The sequence below is a fragment of the Melanerpes formicivorus genome, unplaced genomic scaffold (assembly GCF_026170545.1).
Source record: "Melanerpes formicivorus ecotype bairdi unplaced genomic scaffold, bMelFor1.0.p_v2 SCAF_58, whole genome shotgun sequence".
NCBI lineage: Eukaryota > Metazoa > Chordata > Aves > Piciformes > Picidae > Melanerpes > Melanerpes formicivorus.
The window spans coordinates 4,733,580-4,757,332 of record NW_027142410.1 but is presented as its reverse complement, the minus strand read 5'-3'; the positions used below and the strand labels follow the sequence as shown (position 1 = coordinate 4,757,332).

Sequence of the window (23,753 nt, the reverse complement as noted above, 5' to 3'; positions counted from 1 at the left end):
GCAGTGAGGGTGGTGAGACACAGGATCAGGTTTCACAGGCAGGTTGTGGATGCCACCTTCTCCAGAGGTGTTCCAAGGCCAAGCTGGGTGAGGCCTTGAGCACCTTGATCCAGTGGAAGGTGTTCCTGCCCATGGCAGGGTTTTGGCCAGCCCTGCTACAGGTGCCAGCCACAGCTAGAGAGAAGCAGGCAGGAAAAGCCCCTTCCAGCTCACCCCACTGCTCACTGAGCTGTGAGTGTGGTTGTGTGCTGGTAGGGGAAGCAGAAAGCGCAGGAGGAAGCAGTGCAGCTGCCTGTGGCACTGTGCACTGTGAGGGGTGACACTGCTCCTGGTGATGAGCTTCATTATGAGCAGGTGAAAGCTCTCACAAACAGGACTGGCTCTTTAATTTAGAGGAATCTCTGTTTTCCAGCTGATCCCGGGATTGGTGGATGCCTGGGGATGGATACCAGAGGACATCCGATGCCTCACAAGGTGCACAAGCAATTTAGCCCTCGAGCAGAGGGTTAATGCAATGGGTCTGTGTGTCATGAAAAGGTGTTTGCTCCCCCTGTGAAGCTCCACTGCCACATGGATGCATATGGTCCTGGCCTGTAGCCTGCTGCCCAGCTGTGTCCCACTGGTCTGTCTGCCAGGTGCCAGTGCTGTGAATCTCAGTGGTCCTCCCAGAAGAGACTGGGGTGGAAACTCTGGTCTTGAGGGAGGTTTGGGCTTAGAGGGCTCTAGGCCAGGGGGATCATGCATGTGGATGAGTCAGGCCCCAAAGGTGATGGGCTGCGCAGAAGCTTTGGTTTCAGACTGAAAGCTCCCAAGTTTAACCAGGGACAGTAGCCACAGCGGCTGCCAGCGAGAAGCAGTTTCCAGACTCAGTAAAGAAAGTAGCCCTAGATGAGTGATCCAACCAAATAAGTGGCTTTCAGTGGCTTCCTCTAAGTCATTGACCAGTCTGCTTCACCACTTTCTGTCCACTTTAACTACAGTGGTTTAAAATCCCTTACTTTTGAGCAGAAAAATCCTGGTGGTTGTCAGGGCTCAGCTCTGAGTTTGCTGAGCACCCGGCAGCCAGCGGCAGAAGCCTCATCTCAGGGGGTTTTGCCTCTGCTGGTCACTTGGCAGCACAGAAGGCAGGATGGTGCTCTGCTCTCAGCAGCTCAGCTGTGTGGCAAAGAGCTGTGTGAAACATGTCGCTGGTTTTGGTGTCTGGCAAGTGATTTTGTGCAGCAGACCATCAGCAGTGATCAGCCTCCTTGCTGACAACTTCAAGGGCTTGAAAGCAAGAGCCCTGCAGATAAAGTGCAGGATCTGAGCTGGTGTCTGGAAGGAAAGCTTACAGCAGTTTATCTGATCTGAATGTGCCCTTCATTTTTAGGACCACTGGTTCCCATGTCACTATGAGAAAAAGGAAATGGAAACATTCCTCTGTGATGGCTGCCATAGCATTAAAGCCTGGCATGCTCCTCCCCAGCTCTGCTGGTGTCCTGGACATGCTCCACAGAGGTAACTGGTCAGCAGCTGGCACTGGATTAGGAAAAAAAAAGGAAAAAAGCAACCTAATGTGCTCTTTTCTACCTGGAAGCAGGAGGGCTGTGGTGCCTGCCATGTGGAGGGCTTGGGGGCTCTCTTCTACATCTGTCTCTCCTGAGCTGGAAGGAGAACATGGGCAGCTGAGCACATTGGTGGGTTTCCATGTGTTGTCCTCCCCAATGTGCTTAACCAGAGAGATAGGGCACTGCCAGGTCTGGCTCTGCTGTGGCATGGAGCAGAGGGCAGGGGGGGCCCAAGGCTGCTTCTTGCAGGGCTGCTGCCACAGGAAGGGAGCCACAGCTCATTTACCAGGGGCTCTAAAAATATCTGGAGGATAATCAAAGGCTCCCGCAGCACAGCCCATTCACTAATGAGTCTTCTTGGTAGGCTCTGAAGATGCCTGTTTGAAGTTGTTTTGATCCAAGGGGAAAAAAACACAAGCATGCTGCCTGCACTGCTTTCAGACACCCTGCTGCTGGGGAGGCTGGTGGTACTTCCAGAGGGACACAGGGTGGGAGAACAGCGTGGGAATGGGACAAGGAGCCATGCAAGGTGGTGAACAGGGACTACAGAGCCAAACTCTGGACTGCCGCAGCACCTCGTGGTGCCAGGAGAGCCCTTCTGGAAAACTGGGTGGGTTTCAGGTCTGAGCTGTCTTCTGAGGGGAATCTTAGAGCCCCTCCCTCACCAGGCTTGTTCCACGTAACCACTAAGTATTGAGGGAAGAGGAGAAACCACTGCAAACCTCCACTGGTAGTGGCTGCAAACCAGCTGCTGGATTAGGTGCCACCCTCCTGGTTGACAGAGGATTACAGGCCAGTCCCATTTTAATTTTTAAATACCCTGGGGGGGAAAAAACCTCTAACAAATCTGAAGTGACAGTGAACAGCAGATTAAGAGAGGCACAGTTCTGCAAGCAGCTCTTGCTGCTTTTCAATGCACTGGCCTTGGGATTACCGAGGAACCTCACGCTGATCCCCTTGGCAGCAAGGATTGTCCCTGGCAAGCACACCACCCGGGTTCAAGGCCCTGTGCAGCAGAAGTCCACCTACCTTCCCTCTGCCTCCACAGCAGATGCTCCAGGAGCATCCTGCCTCACTGGCAGCCTGGTGGCAGCCCTCTCAGTGAAGCCAGCAGCAGCCCAGGAGCCCAGCAGGCTCACTTTGTTGTTTCTCCTTGCGCTTTAATGCTGACTGTGATGGGTGGGAGGCTGCCCCCAAATTGTCACCGAGTAAATACTTCCCAAAGCTGCCCTCCGAATCTGTTTTCTCTCACTTTCATGTGCAGCTCTTGATCTCTATGTCTTGTCAGGAAGCAGCTAATTCCAGTGATGGTATTGGGTCAGCTAAGTAGGGTGTTTCTCCTTACAGACACATGGTTTGCAGAATATCGCCAGCAGTACCTCAGAAGTACCAAGGTGGGTAAAAAGGCTGCATCCAAATTCACAGAAACATAGAATGTTAGAGATTGGAAGGGACCTCTAGGGATCATCCAGTCCAACCCCCCTGCCAGAGCAGGATCACCCAGGGAGTCCACACAGGAATGCATCCAGGTGGGTTTGGAAAGTCTCCAGAGAAGGAGACTCCACAACCTCTCTGGGCAGCCTGCCCCAGGGCTCTGTCACCCTCACTGGAAAGAATTTTCTCCTCATGTTGAGGTGAAAACTTCTCTGTTCAAGCTTGCAACTGTTGTTCCTTGTCTGATTACTGCACACCACCAAGAAGAGCTTGGCTCCCTCCACTTGACACCCACCCCTCAGCTATTGATAGACATTGATCGGATCCCCTCTCAGCCTTCCCTTCTCCAGACTAAACAGCCCCGGGGCTCTCAGTCTCTCTTCATAGAGGAGATGCTCAAGTCCCCTATCATCCTTGTGACTCTCTGTTGGATTCTCTCCAGCAGGTCTCTGTCTCTCTTGAGCTGGGGAGCCCAAAGCTGGACACAGTATTGCAGGTGTTGTCTCAGCAGGGCAGAGCAGAGGGGGAGAAGAATCTCCCTAGACCTGCTGGACACACCCCAGGATATTCACCTCTTAGTTTTGTTTGGGAGATGGAGCCAGCATCTGGCAGGCACCCAATCCCCAGATCCTCTTCCCTGAGCTCCTCACAGCTGCAGGAAAGCCTGTAGAGATTTCTTTGGCTGTCACCCTGTGGAGAAAGCCAACAGATTTCCTATGCTTGGCCAGGGCAGGACCCCACTGCTGCCTGCTCCCATTCCCATCTCTTGATGCCATCCTTTAGAGGACCTTCTGGTGACTCAGCCCAGTGCTCTATACCCACGATGTGAGTTGCAGGCAGAAGGGACCCCGGAATAAGCAAGGCAGCCACACCATAGATAGAGCCTGGAATCATTTACTGGTGGTGATTTACGTGTTGTGCTGTAACAGCAGACACAGCGGCTGAGCCCCATGCTCTGTTCTTGTGCTTTGGACTGTGCTAACAATATCAAGTCTTGACAAACACTGCTTGGCTCTGTACAACAACACGTGGGACAGCAAAGGACCAAGGAAGCAGAGAAGCCTTCTCATGCTGGAAGGCCACAAAGCAGCATTTCACTTTGTCACTACTCTCGCACAGTTTGGTTACAACAAACAGAAGAAATGATCTCAAGTGTGGGTATTGACTCCCCATGCTCATCTTTCAGCAAAGGAACCCACACAGTGAGACATAGGTACATTCTGAACACAGGGAAAACAAACAAACAGGGGGGAAAAAGGTGCCAAAGCTCTGCCCTTCAATTCGATCCAGCTCCAGACTGACCTAAAGAGAGCAAGGAGCGTGGTCCAAGCCACCTCAGCTCCCAGCTCTTAATAAAAGTCGTTGTGCTTAGTTCATCTTAGACATGAGGAACAGCTGGGCAAACCTTGGGCTGTATTTCTGGAACCCAGATTACAACCCTCTCCATTTTGGATTGACAGAATTGGGTACCTTTAGGCTCTGCTGCCAGATAACAGGATGACAGCTGGTAGCCAAATGCAAAGTACTTTCATTCGAGGTGTTGAAAGCACATCAACACCTGGGAGAACAGTTGAGCCTGAACCACTTTTTTCTGTGGAAGGGAATTTTCCATTGATGTCTGCTCTGTTACTTCTTTGCAAAGCAAAGCTGGTTCATCTTGCCATGCAAGGGACACGGACTGAGGGGGACAAGGAGTGAGGGGAAAACTGTGCATGGAAAAAGAGTCACCCTTACAGGAGACCAGCAGGAACCACTCCCCCTTACAACTGGGGAAGGAGGCTGAGGGTAGCAATGAGTCAAAAGCATTCCAGAGATGATGTTTAAGCAAACCATCCCAGAGATGTTTTAGTGCCTGTCAAAGAGCTGTGCTTTATAACCTTTTCTACTGCAGTACAAACTGCATAAAGTCAAACTAGACCATTCCTCTGGGAAGATCTAGCTCTAAGGGCAGGCTGAGGCAAAGCAACACATGGCTGCAATCTATATTTTAGCTCCTCACCATAGTCAGAACTTATTTCCTCTGGCCTCTCAGTCCCTTCTTCAGGGGAGACCACAGTAGACCACCTCTCCCAGGTGACACTGGGTGCAGTACAGGAGTTGTGCTTCTGAGTCTGTTGTGCTGCTTGGTTTCAGTCACTGGATGAGAGACTACGAATCTCCAGCCTCGACCTGGTGGCTCTCTGACCCTTTGTTAAAAGGATTATTCATTCTGACCAGGTAAACTGTTGCCCCCTCCTTTTTTCCCCCTTCCTCCCTACAGTCTTGTGACAGTTTTAGGCTATGCCATTAAGAAAGGGACAGTTACTGAAACACTCTAGTTGAATGTTTTGGTGTGAAAAGGAAAACAAAAGATCGTTCTAACCAAATTTCATTGGTAGATCAGTGGGAATGCAACTTTAAATTTTAGCTTTAGATCAGGTTGTGTCTCAGTCTGTTTTATTTCAGCCTGCCTGGGCAGCTGCTGTCTTTCTGTGCTTGGCTGGCTTTGGACTAATGAGATAAGAAACTAATTCTTTTTCTTCCCTTAGCATACGCTTTGAGCTAACAGAATTTCCCTCTTAATAATTACTTTTCTCTCTCTAATCCTTTTTGGGGAAAAAAAGGAGGAAGGGGGAAAAGGGGTTTTGGGGAGGTACCCTCCCCTGTTGGGGGGAGGGGGCTGGTTTTCTGTGTTCTGTTCTTTGCTGTATATCTTTGTATATACTGTAAATACTGTATGTTGTGTATATATTCACCGCATTTCATCCTGCTTGTAAAATATAGCCCTTTCATTTTTGCTTCTCCAACTGAGTTAGCTGTGATTTCTGGGCAGGGGGGAGAACTGAACTTCTTTCACCGCCACAAGTCTCTTTGCTTCCAGATTCTTCATGAATAGAATAGAATAGAATAGAATAGAACAGAACAGAATAGAATAGAATAGAATAGAATAGAATAGAATAGAATAGAATAGAATAGAATAGACCAGGTTGGAAGAGACCTTCAAGATCATCGCGTCCAACCTATCATCCAACACCACCTAATCAACTAACCCATGCAACCAAGCACCCTGTCAAGTCTCCTCCTAAGAAAAACACTGAATAGCCACTGGGGAAGCTAATGGCTATTTTTGATCACAAAGACCGCTTAAGAACTTTAATTGCCATAATTGGGCTTTCATTGCTTCTCTTTTGATGCAGTTTAGAAGCAGCATCCTTTAACTGAAGACATGTTTGTGGTGCTCCTGTATTTACAGCCTGAAAACCACAGAGCTGGCTAGCTCTGTTCTCTGTCCATACTGCACTCAAGGCATGCTTCTACAGCTCACATTGCTGAGGTTGTTTTATGTGATGGCACTGAGCATTTCCAAGTACTTTGTGCTCATATCACTGCTGTTGTCATCTACCACAGCATTTCCCCACAGTCTCTCTGCTTGGGCCAGCCTCGCACCTTGGGGTGCTGGGACTCAAGTGTGTACAAGCATTGCTAAACAGGCAAAGGATGAGGAGAGGGCCTGAGCAGGCTCTGGAATGCAGGGACCAACAGCTTCTGTCAGCACAGACCCTCCAGTCCCATGCCTCCACAGCATTCCTCCTGTGCAGGACAGCCAGCTCCCTCATCATCACATAATCACACAGAATCACAGAATAGTCTGGGTTCCAAGGGGCCTCCAAAGGTCATCTAGTCCAACCTCTTCTGCAGTAAGCAGGGGCATCCTCAACTAGATCAGGCTGCCCAGAGCCCTGCTGAGCCTCACCTTGAGTATCTCAAGCTATTGGGCCCCAACCATCTCCCTGGGCGGCCTGCCTGCAGCCCCAGCAAATGGCCACTGCCTCTCTGACTCCACACCTGCAGTTTTTTGTCCAGCGTATGCTGGAAGCAGGAAGCATTCTCTGCAGACTGGGATGCCAGACAACAAGAACATTGCAGCCAGGAGAGATGCAGCCCCTTGCCCTCCTCTGCTCACCCCAATTTTAAATCCCATGGCAGCACAGGAGGGACCAGCACTGCCACTTGCCTCCTAAGACAGAGCTGGGGCTGAGCAGTATGCACTCACCTGTTCTGTATAGAATCTCAGAATTGTCAGGGTTGGAAGAGACCTCAAGGATCATCCAGTTCCAATCCCCCTGCCATGGGCAGGGACACCTCACACTAGAGCAGGTTGCTCACAGCCACATCCAGACTGGCCTGAAAAACCTCCAGGGATGAGGCTTCCACCACCTCCCTGGGCAACCTGTGCCAGTGTCTCACCACCCTCACTCATGGTGAAGAACTTCTTCCTAACATCCAATCTCAATCTCCCCACTTCTAGTTTTGCTCCATCCCCCCAGTCCTATCACTCCCTGACACCCTCAAAAGTCCCTCCCCAGCTTTCTTGTAGCTCCCTTCAGATCCTGGAAGGTCACAAGAAGGTCTCCTGGGAGCCTTCTCCTTTTCAGACTGAGCAGCCCCAACTCTCTCAGTCTGTCCTCATAGGAGAGCAGCTCCAGCCTTCTGCTGATCCTTGTGTCCCTTCTCTGGACATGTTCCAGCACCTCCGGATCCTTCCTGTAATAGAGGCTCCAGAACTGGACACAGTACTCCAGGTGTGGTCTCACCAGAGTGAGGGGGAGAATTACCTCCCCCACCCTGCTGGCTATGCTTCTCTTGGTGCAGCCCAGGTTTTGCTTGGCTCTCTGGGCTGCAAGTGCTCACTGCTGCCTCATGTTGAGCTTCTCGTCTACCAGCACCCCCAAATCCTTTTCTTCAGGGCTGCTCTCAGTCACTGCCCAGCCTATGCAGTAAAAGGGGACATTATTTAGTCACAGCAAGATCAGACTGCAAGGAGCTAGTCCTTTGGAAGCTCCAGGATTGCTGTCTAATGAGAGGGCCTGCCAGCATCACCAGGCAGAGGCAGATAAAGCTCCTAGCACTCAGTCACCAAGACCTTATAAAAGGCTCATTAAAATAAGCAGGGAAGCAGAGCTAGAGAAATCCCTTGGCAGCAAAGCAAATATTTGGTCCTCCAGGCTCTCCAGTGCCAGCCAAATAGCATTATACCATGAAGTGATCCTTCTTATCATGGCCCTAAAGGAAGAACCAACGGTGCTGCCAGGAGCCTGTATGTGGAGCAGGCCAATGAATTTTGCACCTAAACGGGAATGATGATTCCAGAGCTATGAGTATGTCTACAGGCAAGCATGAACACAGCAGCTGTTAAGAATCCACTGTCCCCTAAACCCCTGTGTCTGGTTTATTCAAAAGCTTTTTGTTACTAAACAAAAACCCACAGAGCAAAACAAGAAGTGCGTTTTGGTTTTGTTTCAATCCCCTCCAGCCAGTGGAGTGAGATGAACCCAACTCTGGGTGTAAGACTCACTGGCATGCTTAGCTTTTCTGGTTGGTTGGCCAAAGATGGTTTTGTCCCTCTCATTGAAATGATCCCATAACTCCTGGCTACCCACCTAGGGAGGGAAGACTAGGTTGAAGGTAACAGTGGTTGCAGTGCACAGCAACCTTGTGGGTCTCTTCATAGCCTCACAGCCTCACTCTGAGGGTGGAAAGGATATCTGGAGATCATCTTGGCCCCTGCTCAAAGCTGGGTAAAGTAGAGCAGGTTGTTCAGCACTCCAGCCCCTTACATTTTTGAGTGTCTCCAATGGGGACTCCCAAAAACCTCTCTTTGCAACTTGTTCCAGCGTCTGAAAGTCCTCACACTAAAAAAGCAGTTTGGGAGAAGACTGAGAGGGCACCTCATCAACATCTATCTATACATATCTGAGGGGTGGGTGTCAAGAAGGGGGCAGGCTCTATTCAGTGATGCTCAGTGATAGGACAAGGAACAACAGGCACAAGCTAGACCACAGGAGGTTCCACCTCAACATGAGAGTAACAGAGCACTGGAACAGGCTGCCCAGAGAGGTTGTGGAGTCTCCCTCTCTGGAGGTACTCAAAACATGCCTGGATGTGTTCCTGTGTGATCTGCCCTAGGTGATCCTGCTCTGGCAGAGGGGTTGGACTGGATGATCTCTGGAGGTCCCTCCCTACCCCTAACATTCTGTGATTCTGTGAATTTTACAGGAAAGATTTGTGCCTTTGCCTCTTACCCTGTCACTGGACATCACTGAAGAGAGTCTGGCTCCATCTCCTTTTCTCCTCCTCCAGGTCAGGTATTTATACATATTGATGTATACCTTTATACATAAGTCACTTCCCCAACCCTTCTCTTGACCAGACTGAACAGTCTCAGCTCTCCCAGCTTCTGCTCCAGTCCCTTTATCATCCTCGTGGCCTTTTGCTGCACCCTCTCCAGCAAGTCCATGTCTTTCTAGCACTGGGGTGCCCAGAACTGGGCACAACACTCCAGATGTGCCCTCACCAACACAGAGCAGAGGAAGGGTTACTCCCCTTGACTCCTAGTGCAGCCCAAGACACTGCTGACCCACTTTGCTGCATAAGCACATTGCTGGCTCATGTTCAGTGTGGACTACCAGGTCCTTTTGTGGGAAACTGATTTCCAGCTGGGTGGCACCCAGCATGTCCTAATGTGTGGATTTATTCTCTCCAGGTACATAGCTTGTCACTTCTCCATGATGAACTTCAGAAGGTTTCTCTCAGCCCATTTCTCCAGGCCTTCTATCTCTCTGAATGGCAGCAAGACTGCCTTGAAGAAGAGGAGACTAAGGGGTGACCTCACTAATGTTATAAAGATGTGCAGCTAGGCTCTGCTCAGTGATGCCCAGTGACAGCACAATGAGCACTGGTGGAAGTTGAGGCATAGAAAGTTCATGGAAATTGAAGGAAGAATTATTTCCCTGTGACAGAACACCAGAATAGGCTGCCTGGGGGGTTGTGGAGTCTTCCTCTCTGGAGACCTAGCTGGATGTGTTCCTGTGTGATCTGGGATAGGTGATCCTGCTTTAGCAGGGGGGTTGGACTGGATAATCTCTTGAGGTCCTTTCCAGCCCCTAACATTCTGTGATTCTGTGATCAACAACTACTCCTGGTTTTGTATTATCTTCAGGCTTGCTGAGGGCATGTTTCTGCCCCATCATCCAAGTGATTTCAGTATTCAGTATTCCAGTATTCAGTATTCCTAAGGTTGGAAGGGACCTCAAAGGTCATCGAGTCCAACCTGTCACCACAGTCCTCATGACTAGAATAGGGAGGACACTACTGCCCACTGCAGGCTTGAACTCACGACCTTCCCATTAAGGGTCTGATGCGCTACCAACTGAGCCACCTTGGTGCCTACAAAGAGCTTGTGAAGGTGTCCAGCAGTATCAGTCTCACTACCAGGCCCAGTCACCACTCATGACTGGCTTCCAGCTGAACTCATGCCAGTCTCCTGTTCCAGCTGAAGCCATGTCCTTCTCCTGTTCGCAGCTCTCTGTGCCTGGTGCTTCAGCCAGTTTTCAGTTCACTGGTTCTGGTGGTTTCCCTTTGCCAACAGGATGCCAGCTTCCTACTGTTTGACTAAGCCATCAAAATGAGATGGACCCTTGATGAAGCCTAGCTTACTATTCTGAATTCAGCAGAGGATCAAGCTCACCCTGCAAACAGGAAGTTTTCTGAGCTTTTCAGTGCTACAAACTCTACAGTTCTGTTGTCAGTGTCCCGGATGTCTGATCCCTGTGGAAGTCCCCTACAGCTGTGCCTCCTACTTGAAATAAAGCAGCAGGACACACTGTGTGCTTATGGGGTCAGGGCATCATCACTGCCAATGCCAGACTTTCAGCCCATCTGGGCACACACGCAAAAAAAAGGACAGTAAAGAGCAGTATTCAAGCCACATCAAATCTGGAAAGCACACACAGAAAAACAAGCCCTGGAGAGTCTGTCTGGTCAGGGAATTCTTTCTTGTCTGGAAGCAATGAAACACATGGCAGGTCTCAAGGGTGAGAAGTTATAGTCAACTGTCAAACCAAAACCATCAATCAGCTGCTAAGGTATGAAATTATTCCACTTCTTTTGCCTAGCGTGAGATGTTGCTTAGAATGTAGAGTATTTGGAACTCAGAAAAACAACCCAACACAAACAGAGAAGGCAGTTGGAAGCAGAAATAGCTGGTCCAGGTTTTTGGAAGTAACATCAACAATAACCTTTTGTCCATGCCTAGAGCCTTCCTAGGTGACACTGTAGAAAGTCAGACGACAAAGGCATTCTGCTAAAGGATCCTGAAACATTCTTGTTTTCAGCAGTTTCCATGAATCCTAAATACAAGGAAACAAAGGTAAAGGAAGGATTTGACTTCTTGTTTGGCAGTGTTTGCTTCAAAGGCTACCACAGAGGATGCCGACGTTGACTGTCCCACACTCTCCTCGCCCTCTGTCCTCTCCCTCAGTTCTGTGTCTTTGTCTGGCTGTCCCTCTACTACTGCATGTTGGCTTCTCTCTGTCATGCTGACCCTGTGGGTCTGCAGCTGGCTTCTCTCTCTCTGTTGTGCTGATTCCTTGAGTCTGCAGTTACTTGGTTTTGTGATCTTCATGTCTCACAGTCTAAAGTGCTGTGGAAAAACATTGGCTGGCAGAACATCTGCCACATGTTTGTAGTTATAGAGCAAGTTCTTATCAAAGGACGTGGGTGACAGTGCCAGGTGCCAAGAATGGCTTGGGTTTCCATGGGCCCTTTGCTCCCCTCTACATCTCACAGAAATGACAGTGGGCAGGCAAATAAACAAATTCAAATCATCCAGAGAGACCCCTCCTTTGAGAGAACCACTTGATTAGGTGAGAGGTTGTCCTTTAGAGATGTTTTGCAGACAGTTTCCTGGGCTAGGCTGAGGCATGAACATCAGAGAAGGTGGTGTAAGAAGAACACTGTGCCGGGCAGCTTTGTGGAGGGGAAGGGAGCAGGCGAAATGCAGCTTATTCCCCCAAGCTCCGAGGCCTGGTGGAAATCTGGGTGGCAGTAATCATGGTGAGCCTACATGTGGAGCTGGTGCCACATGGCTATCTGTCTCCTGGGGTTCCTCAGCATTTCTTCCCAGTGGTTCCTCTCCGTGCCTGTGACGTGTAAGCCCAGGCTGCACTTGCCAAGCACGTGGCTCTGCCCAGCACGATCCTGGCTCAGCATTTCCAGCTCCACACTGGAGGCAGGCAGGAGCTCGTGAGGCACCTCAAACATGATCATCTCATTCCACACGGGGTTGATCTTGTGCTTGGCACGTTTGGTCTGCTTCTTCTTCAGTTTCAAGGACTGATGCCTCAGTGTCACCTTGACAGAAACATCTGTGCAGGAAGTGGAGAGGAGCACCACATTAATAAGCATGCCACAAAATGAAGGCTGGAGAATGTTAGCTGGTGACATCAGGCATTCATCTTGGGCACTTGGCTTTTTCCCTGTTTAGACATTATTCAAATCTCCTTGCCTTTCTAGGCCAAATGTCTTTTTTTACCTCTGCCACACGCCATCCTTCCCACTTCCTTCCCAGAGTTGCATAATGACAGACACAACAGCCTCTGTTTTCTTGCTGCTCTACTCACCATTGCCAAGTAGATCTTTCAGCTGCTTGGAATGGAGATTTTTAGCCTTAATAATCACCACCAGCAGACGATTAGCTGCTGGCAGGTAGCTGACAGACAGCAGAACCTCCCCGTGACCTGTAGAAGGCTCCTGGAAATGGAAAGGGAAGGTCAAGGTTAATTTTTTATATAACATTAGGCATGCTAAATAGCACAAGGGTAGAGGGTTGTGGACCAACCAAGTTGTCTCCCTCTCTTTGTGTGGATCTTTCCAGTTACACTGGAGGAGAATAAACATGGCAAAGATGTCTGAGAGAGCTTCTCCACTCCTAAGGCCCTGACCATGTGAGTTACTGCTTTGTCACTAGGCAGTCACTGCTTACCAGCACTTACTTTTAGTCAGAAAAAGAGCATTTGGGGCTGAACTATGGTTAAGTCATCAGATACTCCTTTTTGAGAGATTATGTAGCTGCCCTTTATTTATGTCCCCTACTACCAGTCTGTGTGTCCCCTAGGGGTTTGGAGCACAGCCCTGTGAGGAGAGGCTGAGGGAGCAGGGGTTGCTTAGCCTGGAGAAGAGAAGGCTCAGGGGAGACCTTCTTGCTCTCTACAACTCCCTGAAGGGAGGTTGTAGCCAGGTGGGGGTTGGTCTCTCCTCCCGGTCAGCCAGCACCAGAACAAGAGGACACAGTCTCAGGCTGCACCAGGGGAGGCTTAGGCTGGATGTTAGGAAGAAGTTCTTCCCAGAAAGAGAGGCTGGCCATTGGAATGTGCTGCCCAGGGAGGTGGTAGAGTCACCATCACTGGAGGTGTTCAAGAGGGGATTGGGTGCTTGGAGCCATGGTTTAGTTGATTAGATGGTGTTGGGTGATAGGCTGGACTCGATGATCTTGAAGGTCTTTTCCAGCCTGGTTAATTCTATTCTATTCTACTTCCACTACCCCTCTTCATCATTCACTCTTGAGCTGCTCTTTCTGTCAGGAGGCTCTGAGCAGGGGTCTACCCTGGTCCACACTTCCTAGCAGTGTAGGTCTCCCTGGGAAAGACCAGGCAAGGCTGTGCTCTGCAGCCAGACCCTGGAGCTGGAGCTGAACCTTCTCTGACACTCTTACATGGCATGGGAGAAAACCCAGCCAGCCTGAAGTCCTCTCTGAGCTCCCACAGTGGTCCACTCTTTCTCCCCAGCAGCCTGTCTTCCCTCAGGCTTGTGAGCAGCAATGCCCCCTGCCCCTGCGGGATGCCCTCCAGGGCATACACCCTGAACCATCAGAAGATTACCCCAGGGGGGCACACTTTTCTTTTTTTCCCCCTTTTCTTTTATTCCTTTCTTCAGATTAGTGACTGGCCTCCTAGCCTCCTGGCCTTTCTCCCCTTCCTTCCTGCTCCCCCTGGAGAAGCAGCCCCAGAGGGTGAAGCAGAGAGATGTCACCACCCCACCCATCCCCACACTGTGCCCGCCATTCTCCCCAGTGCTGTTTTCTCCCAGAGGGCTGGTGGGGAAGGAAAAAGCCCATGCCAAGGTTTGCAGAGCTGCCAGCCTGTGGCAAGGGGCAAGAGGGGAGCAGTTATTCTCTCAGAGAGTAGGAGCTTGTGACAGAAATCTGGTTTACTGTGAGGTTAATGACCCAGAAGAGTCCCAGAAAGCCAATGCCAATTCAGCAGGCTCTCTTTGGACTCCTTAGCATGATTTACAGGCTGTAGGACAGACAAGGCCTCTCCAGGCCATTCCTGTGCTCTGCACTCTCGCTTCTAAGCGAGCCATAAATATTTCAAACCCACTTTTCACCCTTGCTGCTCTCAACAGGCAAGGACAGGCCTCTGTGTGCTGCACGTGAGCTGTCAGCCTGTCCAGAAAGCAGAGCTGTCATCGCTGTCTGCTGGGAATGACTGATTTGTGGGGCACAAATCAGGTGGGAGGCCACTAGCAAGGAAGCCTGAAATTCAGTCCCAAATCAGCCCCAGTAAATCTTCTCTTTTTTTTCTCATGCACTCAGGTATCAACAAAGGGCTTGTATGCATTTCACTGACATAAATCCTGTCCTAAAGCTAAGTGGATCTTAACCCATCTCCCACACACACACAGAGAGAACCAGAGGCAGGCTCAGATGGCTGCCTGTCTGCTACAGAAGAATAGCTGTTTGCTCATGGAAGGACAAATAGGAATCACAACACTGCCTGGGCAAGTCACAAGCTGCCTGTGTTGGTTTATCCCCCGTGCATTTTGCCAGGCCTCACTCTATAGCTCTTGTCTAGGGTTTGGCTCCTGTAGCTGCAGTCACAGAGAGATGTAGTGAAGACTTGTGGGGGTAGGAGATGGCAGGGCTCTGTGAACGTGCACAGACACACCGACACACACACGTCACACCTTGTGCTCAAGGCTGTCTAGCTCCTAATATTCTAATCAATTTCTTGACCAAACTGTACCCACGTGAACCCCAACGCCCCCCCACTGGCTGGTCTCCACTGGAGTTTTGCAGGATGAGACCAAGACAGAGATGCTTTTCCCTTACCCCTCCTTTGGGCTTCGGGGCTTTTTTTCTTCCCTTTGCTATTAAAACCATCAGCTGCACTTTGCAAATTCATGCAGCCACAGGAGTTTCAGTTTCCTTTCTGTGCAGTAAGGATGAAAAGCATCCGGGGGGGCACCAGTGGATTACGTGCATGGGGCAGGGTGAAATCCCTGAAGGGAAGGGGGTAAGGCTATTATCACTGCCATCAGCACTGGAAGGGAAGGAAGACAAGACAAAGGTATCAGTCTGCCCTATCTACGCTTTGCATTGCTCCCGGCAGCCCATGAATTCCTGAATGCTAATTACACTGCCCGGTTAGCTGTTAGCTCCCTTCCCAGACCCTTCCCTTTTGTGGGGGAGTATTGCTGGGAAGGCAGGTATGAAATCTCCGGGACTCGTGGCTTTTGAAGGAAACGTCAGGCTTTAAACAGAGCCCAGCAACTCTGATCATGTCTGGATGCTGTCAAAAATAGCTGCTCCTGTTTGATCAGCTCTCCTCTCTCCCTCACGCTCCGGCTGCTGATGAATGATTCAGGATCTGTACAGGAGCTCTCTGAGCACTGGTTGGCTCTGACGGCTCCCAGATGATGCAAATTCATCTTTCCCTGCACATCCTCAGCTCAAACTGGGGCACTCTTCAACAGCACTGCCGGTGTTAGCCCTGTGCTGCTGGCCTGGAGGAGGAATGCTTGCTGCTCTTCCTGTACACCAAGGCAGAGCAGCGGTGTGCCAGGTGTACTGGAGCAGCAGGCTGCTCCTGGGGTATGGCTTCCAGAGCAGATGCTACTGTAGATTAGGAGGGGTGGAGGAATTTAAATCATTATATTGGAGTGGTTCTCCTGGACATCTCTTTTTACAGCAGCAGACCAGGAACTCGTTTCAGTTTATGGCTCTTAGGCAAATATTTAGCTATGTGCTTGAAGTTCATTAAACTCACTCAGACCATCTGGCCTGGTGAGGACACAGCTTGAGTACTGTGTTCAGTCCTGGGTGCCACAGTATGAGAAAGGCATTGAGGTCCTGGAGGGCATCCAGAGAAGAGTGACAAGACTGGTGGAGGGTTTGGAGGGTATGTCATAGGAGGAGCAGCTGAGGGAACTGGGGTTGTTTAGTCTACAGAAGAGATGGCTGAGGGGAGACCTGATTGCTCTCCACAACTCCCTGAAAAGAGGTTGCAGTGAGGTGGAGGTTGGTCTTTTCTCCCAAGTAACTAGCAATAGGATGAGAGGAAATGGGCTTAAGCTGTGCCAAGGGAGGTTTAGATTTGACATTAGGAAAAATTTCTTTCCTGCAAGAGTGGTCAGGCACTGGAACAGGCTGCCCAGGGGGCCATAGAGTCACCATCCCTGGAGGTGTTCAAGAAGCTGCAGATGTGGCACTTCAGGATATGGTTTAGTAATCATGGTAGTTGGGTTACAGTTGGATTCAATGGTCTTAAGGGTCTTTTCCAGCCTCACTGATTCTCTGATTCTATGATCTATTTGTTTCTGCTGCCTCTCCCACTCTGCCAGAGGCATTTTAGTGGCCAGCCCTGCTAGCATGCCAGTGGTGACAAGACAAATCAGCATTGCTGGAAATCAAAAGTGCTAACTCTGTACCCTGTGGCCTGCTCAGTAGCAAGCCCTCACCTCAGTGGTGACAAACAGTGATTTATTTCAGCTTGCTCAGCAGCACTGCTGGTGGTGCTTGCATTCTTCACCCCATACCAGCCTACAACAGGTACCTGTTTGTAGACACAACAAAAACACCTTTCAACAGAGCAGGTTTCCCTGAGCTCAGCTGCTGCTCTCCCAAACACTAAGAGAGCCCTCCTGCAGTGGCAGAAGGACAAGGACATTGTGTAGCACGAGGAAAATGCCACAGCAAGGGCTCACAGCTGCCCTGTGCAAGAAGTTAATCACAGAATCATAGAATGGCAGGGGCTGGAAGGGACCTCCACAGATCTCCAAGTCCCTCATGCTGAGCTGAAACTTCCTGTGTTCCAGTTTGCCCCTAGTGCAATGAAGTTAGTGCACATGAAGCAACCCCTGTACCTGCTTCAAGCACTGTGGGAATCCTTCCCTCCACCTTTCTGGCCTGTGCCCATAGGAAGGTGTGAATAAGGAAGGAAAGGGAGGGTTTGCTGCTTAAGAAAACCAACACATTGCACTGAGTGACAGATTGACATCTCCCAGAAGGAACAGCACTGCTCAATTGATCCCAGTAAGGTTAATTGGTCTCAGACCAATGTTTCATTCCCAACATTTCTTCATCCCTAGCTGAAGGCTTCCTGGAGTGCTACAATATGCCCTACCTACACCCAGCTCTGCAGTCATAGAATCCTACAATGGTTTGGGTAGCAAGGGACCTTTAAAGGTCTTTTAAGTCCAACCCCTCTGCAGTCAGCAGGGACATCTGCAACTAGAGCAGGTTGCTCAGAGCCCCAAACCACCTGACCTGGAACAGTTCCTGGGATAGAATCACAGAATCAACAAGGTTGGAAAAGACCTCAGAGATCATCAAGTCCAACTTCTCACCCAACACCTCATGACTAACTAAACCTTGGCTCCAAGTGCCACGTCCAATCCCCTCTTGAACACCTGCAGGGAGGTGACTCCACCACCTCTAAATTTCCCTCCTTTAGTTTAAAACCAATACTCCTTGCCCCATCACAACAGGCCCTACTAAAATGATTGTCCCCATCCTACCCTGGAGGCATTCTCTGGTATTTCAGCTCCTTCCACCACCATCCCACATCACTAATTCACAGAATCTCATGTACCCTTTTCTAGCTATGGCTTGTAATTAGAGATAGCAGTCAGATTGTGCTGTAGCTGAGGGAGGAGGAGAGGGAGCTTTGACATAGCTCAGCTGCCAGGAGCTGTGGATGGAAGGGCTGAGCTGATGGGCCTCAGATTGCCTCATGAAATGGTTAGCTACAGAGCAGAACAGAGCAGTCACACATCATCCCTCCAGACCTGCCCCCTCCCCATCCCGTCCCCCCCCCCCAACATGCAGCCATCTTTTCCCAGCAATTAATCATTGGAGTCTCTGGACTATGCCACAGCCTGAGTCCATACCTTCTCTGGGATCTTTAGCCTTTCCCACTGGGCTGTCCCAAAGGACTCCTTCATGTTTGCAAGGCTCAGTTTGAGTTCCCCCACAATGCTGTGCCTGGAGAACTTGTCGCAGTTTCTCAGGGTGAGAGTCAGTGTCCCCTCTGGCAGATCATCCTCTGTTAATGGGAATCTCAGGACCTCCTCCCAAAGGGTGTGGAGCACTTTCTTCTTCAGCTCTGTCTGGGCCTCAGCAGAGCCGGACTTGCTCACCAGCGTGCCCAGGATATAGCAATGGCAGCCAGCCTCTTGGTCCCCACTCATTCCACCATGCATAGCTGGAAAAGAAAGATTGATTGCAAGGACCTCTCACAAAAGACAGCCCTGAAAAATCTGTGGCTGAATTATTTATCCATGGGAGCCACCCAACAGAGCAGCTGCATAGATGCTCACCCCTGCTCCTGCTCACAGAGGGCAGCTGTGAGCCCTTGCTGTGGCATTTTCCTCGTGCTACACAACGTCCTTGTCCTTATGCCACTGCAGGAGGGCTGCCTTAGTGTTTAGGAGAGCAGCAGCTGAGCTCAGGGAAACCTGCTCTGTTGAAAGGTGTAGAGCAGCAATAAGATGAGACACAGCATGCCACAGGGACGGACAGCTCTCACTGACTTTTGCCTTGGCACACAAAGAAAGCTTCTTGTGAAGGCTTTAAAATCCACAGTCACAGAAATCAGAGATGGGAGAGACCTCCCTCCTGGCACATATCCACCCTTGTCCAAGCTCTGGTAAATGACTCTTTCAGAAGCCATCCCACAGCCCAAGAGAACTGTGTCAAGAGACATTCATCTCCAATTTGTATCCCTTTTATGCTGTGCAAAGCCTAGAGTTGAGGGCATTTCAAACCCTCTTCAGCTGCATCAGCAGAACTGGGCTGCCCTCTCCACGGCAAGAGGAGCCTGCCTTATTCTGAGGGGTCAAGAAGCAGCATGGCTTTGTGGGCAAACCTTGCTGCAACCAGCCCAAAGACTGCAGCTCCTGAACTGCCAGAATCTATGGTTCCCAGAGGTCTTTTGGTTTCTCAGGGGACTGAAACTGGAGAGCAAAGACAGATCCTGCCCAGGGCAGCCAGGGAGGAGCACACACAGAGGAGAGCCAAGGTGGCAGCCAGCAGGCATAGGTGTCCCCCTGAACAGGAGCAGTGGGCTTGCTGCTGGCAGGCAGCACGAAACAACAGCTGCCACTTAGCACCCTTCTAGTTCTCACTTCAGAGGGTGTGATTTGATTTGTTTTCCACAGAGATCTGCACTCTTGCATGAATTATTCACTCAGCTGATTTAACTTTCCCAGGGGAACCAATGATGCTCCAGCCCTGAGCGGAGAAGCTGTTACAGTTGTCAGTTCCCACTTTGGAGAGTGACACAGGGCCTGAGGGACCCTCCTCAAGAGCCCAGCGAGGCCAGACTGGTATCTCCAGCTCAGCCTTTGACTTGACTGGAGAAGAGGCAGTAGGGAGCAGGGTCCAGCAAAAGAATGAAAATTACAGAGAGGAAGAAGATAGTAAGCCCCTGTCCCCAAAGGGAAGAAATAAAAAGAAGAGGTTGCTTTGTACCATGCCTGGGACTGGAAGAGCCCATCCTGATTCCTGACTTCTGCTTTTGAGCTTTGCAAAGAGCTGTCCCCAAGCCATGCCCTTCACCTCACTTGGAGCAGGGACACTGTGTGGACACAGTGTTTGTATTCCGCAGGCCAGTGAAACAGCCAGCGGTCCCAGGGACACACACTGATTTTCAGGTAGGAGGGGAGCTCTATAAAATCAGCAGGTGTCTTGTACCCCCAAGATGGAGACTCACCAGTAGAAGGAAGACCTCTGTCCCTTACCTTCCAGAAGGGCCACACAGAGCTCAGCTTTCTGTTGATCATAGGCAAGGGAGTAGTGCAGCTCGGGGGCCTGGTTGCAGCTGGCTGCCCTCTCGGGGTTCAAGTGCTCTGTAACACACACGTCCTTTACCACACCTGCAACTGAAACAAACCCTTTAGCCAGCAGGTCTCCACCTTCCAAGGAGTGCATATCCACCCTGTTGTGATCCAGCTTTTCTAAATGGCTTACTATCTCATTTATGCTCCAATCTGCCTCCACGACCTTTTTTTTTCTGATGCTTTCTCACCTTTTCAGCTCTTTCTGCAGCACTTGGAAAAGCCTTCTGCTCTCTACCACCTTGTGCTCTTCACACACTTGCTCATGCAGCTTGTGACTAGGCCAAGGTGTCTAAACTGCACTTGTTATATTTGGAGGCCCCAGCCTTGGATGTGTTCAAAGCTAGGCTGGATGGGGCCTTGAGCAACTTGGTCTAGTGGAAGGTGTCCCTGCCCCTGGCAAGGGGTTGGCACTGGGTGATTTTTAAGGTCCATTCCAAGCCAATCCACTGGCACTATTGTTTTAAATTGCTTTTAACTTGCACTGGTGAATTAAATCTTGTGTTCTTTGGAATAAGAACTCACGTCTGATTTTGAGGGGCCATGCAACTCTGCCTTACTTCAGACCTCTCTAAGTATTTTTCTGTCATGCAGAAGACATCTGTTTCTATAGTGCTTGACCAGGCTGCAGATAATGAGCCTGGGAAGCTGTGAGGCAGCTTCTCCACATGGGATTTTGAAACTGAGTACATTTCACACTGAAATAAAGCAAGCTGCAAGACTAAAAGGGAAGCCACAGCTTTTTGTCATCATCTGCAAGGTTAGTTCTGATTCACACAGGAAACAAGATTGGAGCCAGTCCTCCTCAGCCACACTCCAGAGAGGTTCAGTGTGGCACTCAAAGGAGAACACAACAGTTCTTGCTCTATTTCTGCAACACCTGAGCTATGAAATCAGGCACAGCAGGAAGCAAACTTGCTTGTGCATTAGCAGTGCAGAGACTTTTACACCAACACATTTCTATAAGGCTTTGCCCTACATCTAGCCATCAGCCTTCAGGCTCCCCATCCTCTGTGTGGTTCAGATGTTCTCTCTCTCCAATGCAGCTGCTTCTCCTGGTGCTTTGTTTTCTGTGCTCACAAGTCTCGAGTTGGGGGGGGGGTGGGGGGTGAATGTAGCTATCATCCTCCCAGAAGGAAAAAAAATACAATCTCAAGCCATTTAAAAACAAAAAAAAGCCCCAACAAGACCAAACAGAGTTTCCTTAAAAAGAATCATGCCAGATGACAGTGTTTCTGGTAGATCTTCAGGAAGGATTTGTTAGTGTGGTAACCATACAAGTCAATTATTCTGAAGGTAAAAATCGGTATGGGAGCAACCAAGAGGTGCTGCCAGATGTATATTATTAACACTGAATTTTCTCTCAGGCTCCAGGCTCTGGCATGTTACCCTTTGGGCTGGCTGGAAAACAAGAATTCTGCTTGGCAAAACTTGTCAGCCTCTGCTCTTGCTGCACGTTACAAGCTAAGACCTTCTCACCCAACCAGTAGGGGGAAAAAAAAAAGGCAGCAGAGCAAATAAAGCAAAGCAAAATCTCAAAGCCCTGCTGCCAGTGTCCCCAACAAGAACAGTGGCTGGACAGCCAGGGTTTGTCCTGGAGGAGATACTCTGCCTGCTTTTGGCAGGTACCTATATTCTGGTACCTGCTCTCAATAAAACCACACTTAAATGCATGTCTTCCCACAAAATGTCTGCTTCCAGTGAGCCAGATTCTTCAACATAACAGATGCTTTAGGTACAAAAAGATTTACAAGCACACACAATGCCGCAGCCTTGTTAGCTGAACATCCTGATGAGCTCCACGCCCACTTTGTGCATCAAACACAGGCTTTGAAGGCAGGACTCACAATGGCGAGAGAGCAAAAACCATCGCTCCAGAACTTCCTTTTCGCATTTATTTCTCTAACCACAACCACATTATGCTCAGAGGTGTTACAGATCCATGCCCAGAAAAAGCAGTGGTTAGTCTGCAGACCAAATTGCTCCTACCGTTTTGAGGGAGTACAAAGAGCTCCTCGTTGACCTGTATCTTCATCCTGCTCTCATCCAGACCAGTGTGCTTCCCAGCAGCTGTTTCCTCTGTGGTCTTCAGGGAGTACTGTGTGTAGTTAACGATTTCAGGTGAAGTTACTACTGGTTTGGGGCCATAAATGTTGGGAAACTTCAGGAGCGCTCGAGGCTGGACTGGCTCTGCGGTTTTCTTAACGTTGAACTGAAAATGAAAACCTTGCTTGTTACTGTGCACCAATTAGCCTAATTCTCAGTGTTAAATGATCTGAGGCAAAGGGAGAAAAGACAGCGCCCCTGGTCGTTCTCACATCATTGTTTCTCGGCTTGTAGAAACCACTGCCTGTATGTAGAGATTTCCTTGACAAAGCTGATATCCTCCTACTCAATGTTGAGGTTTACTTCTCTACAGATGTTTGGCTTCCAGAAGAAAAGGACAGGCTCTTACTGATTGATTATTCCTCTGTTTCTGTACCAGATAACCCTCCTTTCACAGGTCTGTGCTTTCACTTAACACAGGAAGTTAATTTTCCTCTGACTGTAATATGGTATTGTTTACCCTCATGTTTAAGTCCGACCCAAAATCAAGAGGCTGCAGGCACCCACAGACTTCAGAACATTACATGAGTATGTACTGAGCATTAGAAAGGCAAAGGCATGAATCATACAGACCCCTGGAGCAAGTACAACCATGGTGTAGTAAGACAAGAAAACTGGTTGAACAAATGATCTCTGCAATGGTACACCAAGAGTACTTGATTCAGTGATCATCTCAGCCTCCTGGCCTACAAGAAGAATGGAGAGAGACTGTTTATAAAAGCCTGCAGGGACAGGATGAAGGACAATGGCTTCAAACTAGACCAGAGCAGATTTAGATTGGATGTCAGAAACAAGTTCTGCGCCCATTAGGGTAGTGGAACACTGGAACAGGTTGCCCACGGAGGTGGTTGGGGCCCCATCCCTGGAGATATTCAAGGTGAGGCTTGACAGGGCTCTGGGCAACCTGATCTAGTTGAAGATGTCCCTGCTGACTGCAGAGGGAATTGGACTAGATGATCTTTGGAGGTTGCTTCCAACCCAGACCATTCTGTGATTCTGTGTATGACTATCTCCTGGCTCTGTGTACCAGAACTCCACCTGACCCTCAGATACACGTTTCCCTCAGATACACATTTTAATTTTGGATTGGTAGCTGAATTTGTTCTCAGCATTTCAGTTCCCTGCTGAATTGTGAACATGGAATGAACAGAAGAACCTTGAAAGATGGTTCAGTGCTCAGGCAGCCCAAGCAGAGGTACCACAAAGGCACAACTGTTCTCCCAAAATGATGGCAAATATTTTAGTGGAATATAACAGCCCTCTCTTCCTTATGTCCCAGGAAAGAATCCTGCCTGCTCACAACTGAAATTGTTCTTGATTCATTTATATTTGGATTCATTGATGGGAAAGAACAGAAGCTGACTAGCAAGTGACCCTGTCCTTTGAAAGAGATGTTATTAATGTTTCCAAAACATGAAAAGAAAAAAAAGCAGAGGTAAAACTGCCCCTTTGGTTGATTATTGTGCAGTGGGATTCTCTCCAACCCTGCTGCCTGCCAACCTATTCTGTGGTAAGTTTAGAGAGAGGGTGAGCCAGGAAATGTTCATAATTGTAATTAAAGATTTTCATTAGTCTCACTGTTTCTTATTAATAATGAGTACAGATGATACCCTGAAGCACTTGGCTGTGCTGGGACTTTGTGGCCCCAGTTCACAGGCCCCGAGGGAGTATGCCTATTCCTCAAGAAACAGAGATGAAGAAAATAGAGCAGACCTGGACCTTAGCCTTAGC

The 23,753-nt window shown here is 49.5% G+C and overlaps 1 protein-coding gene across 3 annotated transcripts in view; it reads right to left on the bottom strand.

Moving 5' to 3' along the window:
* Positions 1–3,811: 3,811 nt before the first annotated feature.
* The window catches only part of SYT13 (synaptotagmin 13), a 32,391-nt gene continuing 12,449 nt past the window's right edge, over positions 3,812–23,753 (bottom strand). For 2 of the 3 annotated variants that reach the window (XM_068161594.1, XM_068161592.1), the window contains exons 2-6: positions 21,906–22,128; positions 19,821–19,961; positions 17,970–18,283; positions 12,422–12,551; positions 3,812–12,166 (exon numbers count right to left, since the gene is read on the bottom strand). In XM_068161594.1, coding sequence (XP_068017695.1) covers positions 11,862–12,166; positions 12,422–12,551; positions 17,970–18,283; positions 19,821–19,961; positions 21,906–22,128 — 1,113 coding nt within the window. In that variant the 3' untranslated portion in view covers positions 3,812–11,861. The remainder of the gene's footprint in view (positions 12,167–12,421; positions 12,552–17,969; positions 18,284–19,820; positions 19,962–21,905; positions 22,129–23,753) is intronic. The other variant, XM_068161593.1, reaches the window with a different exon arrangement.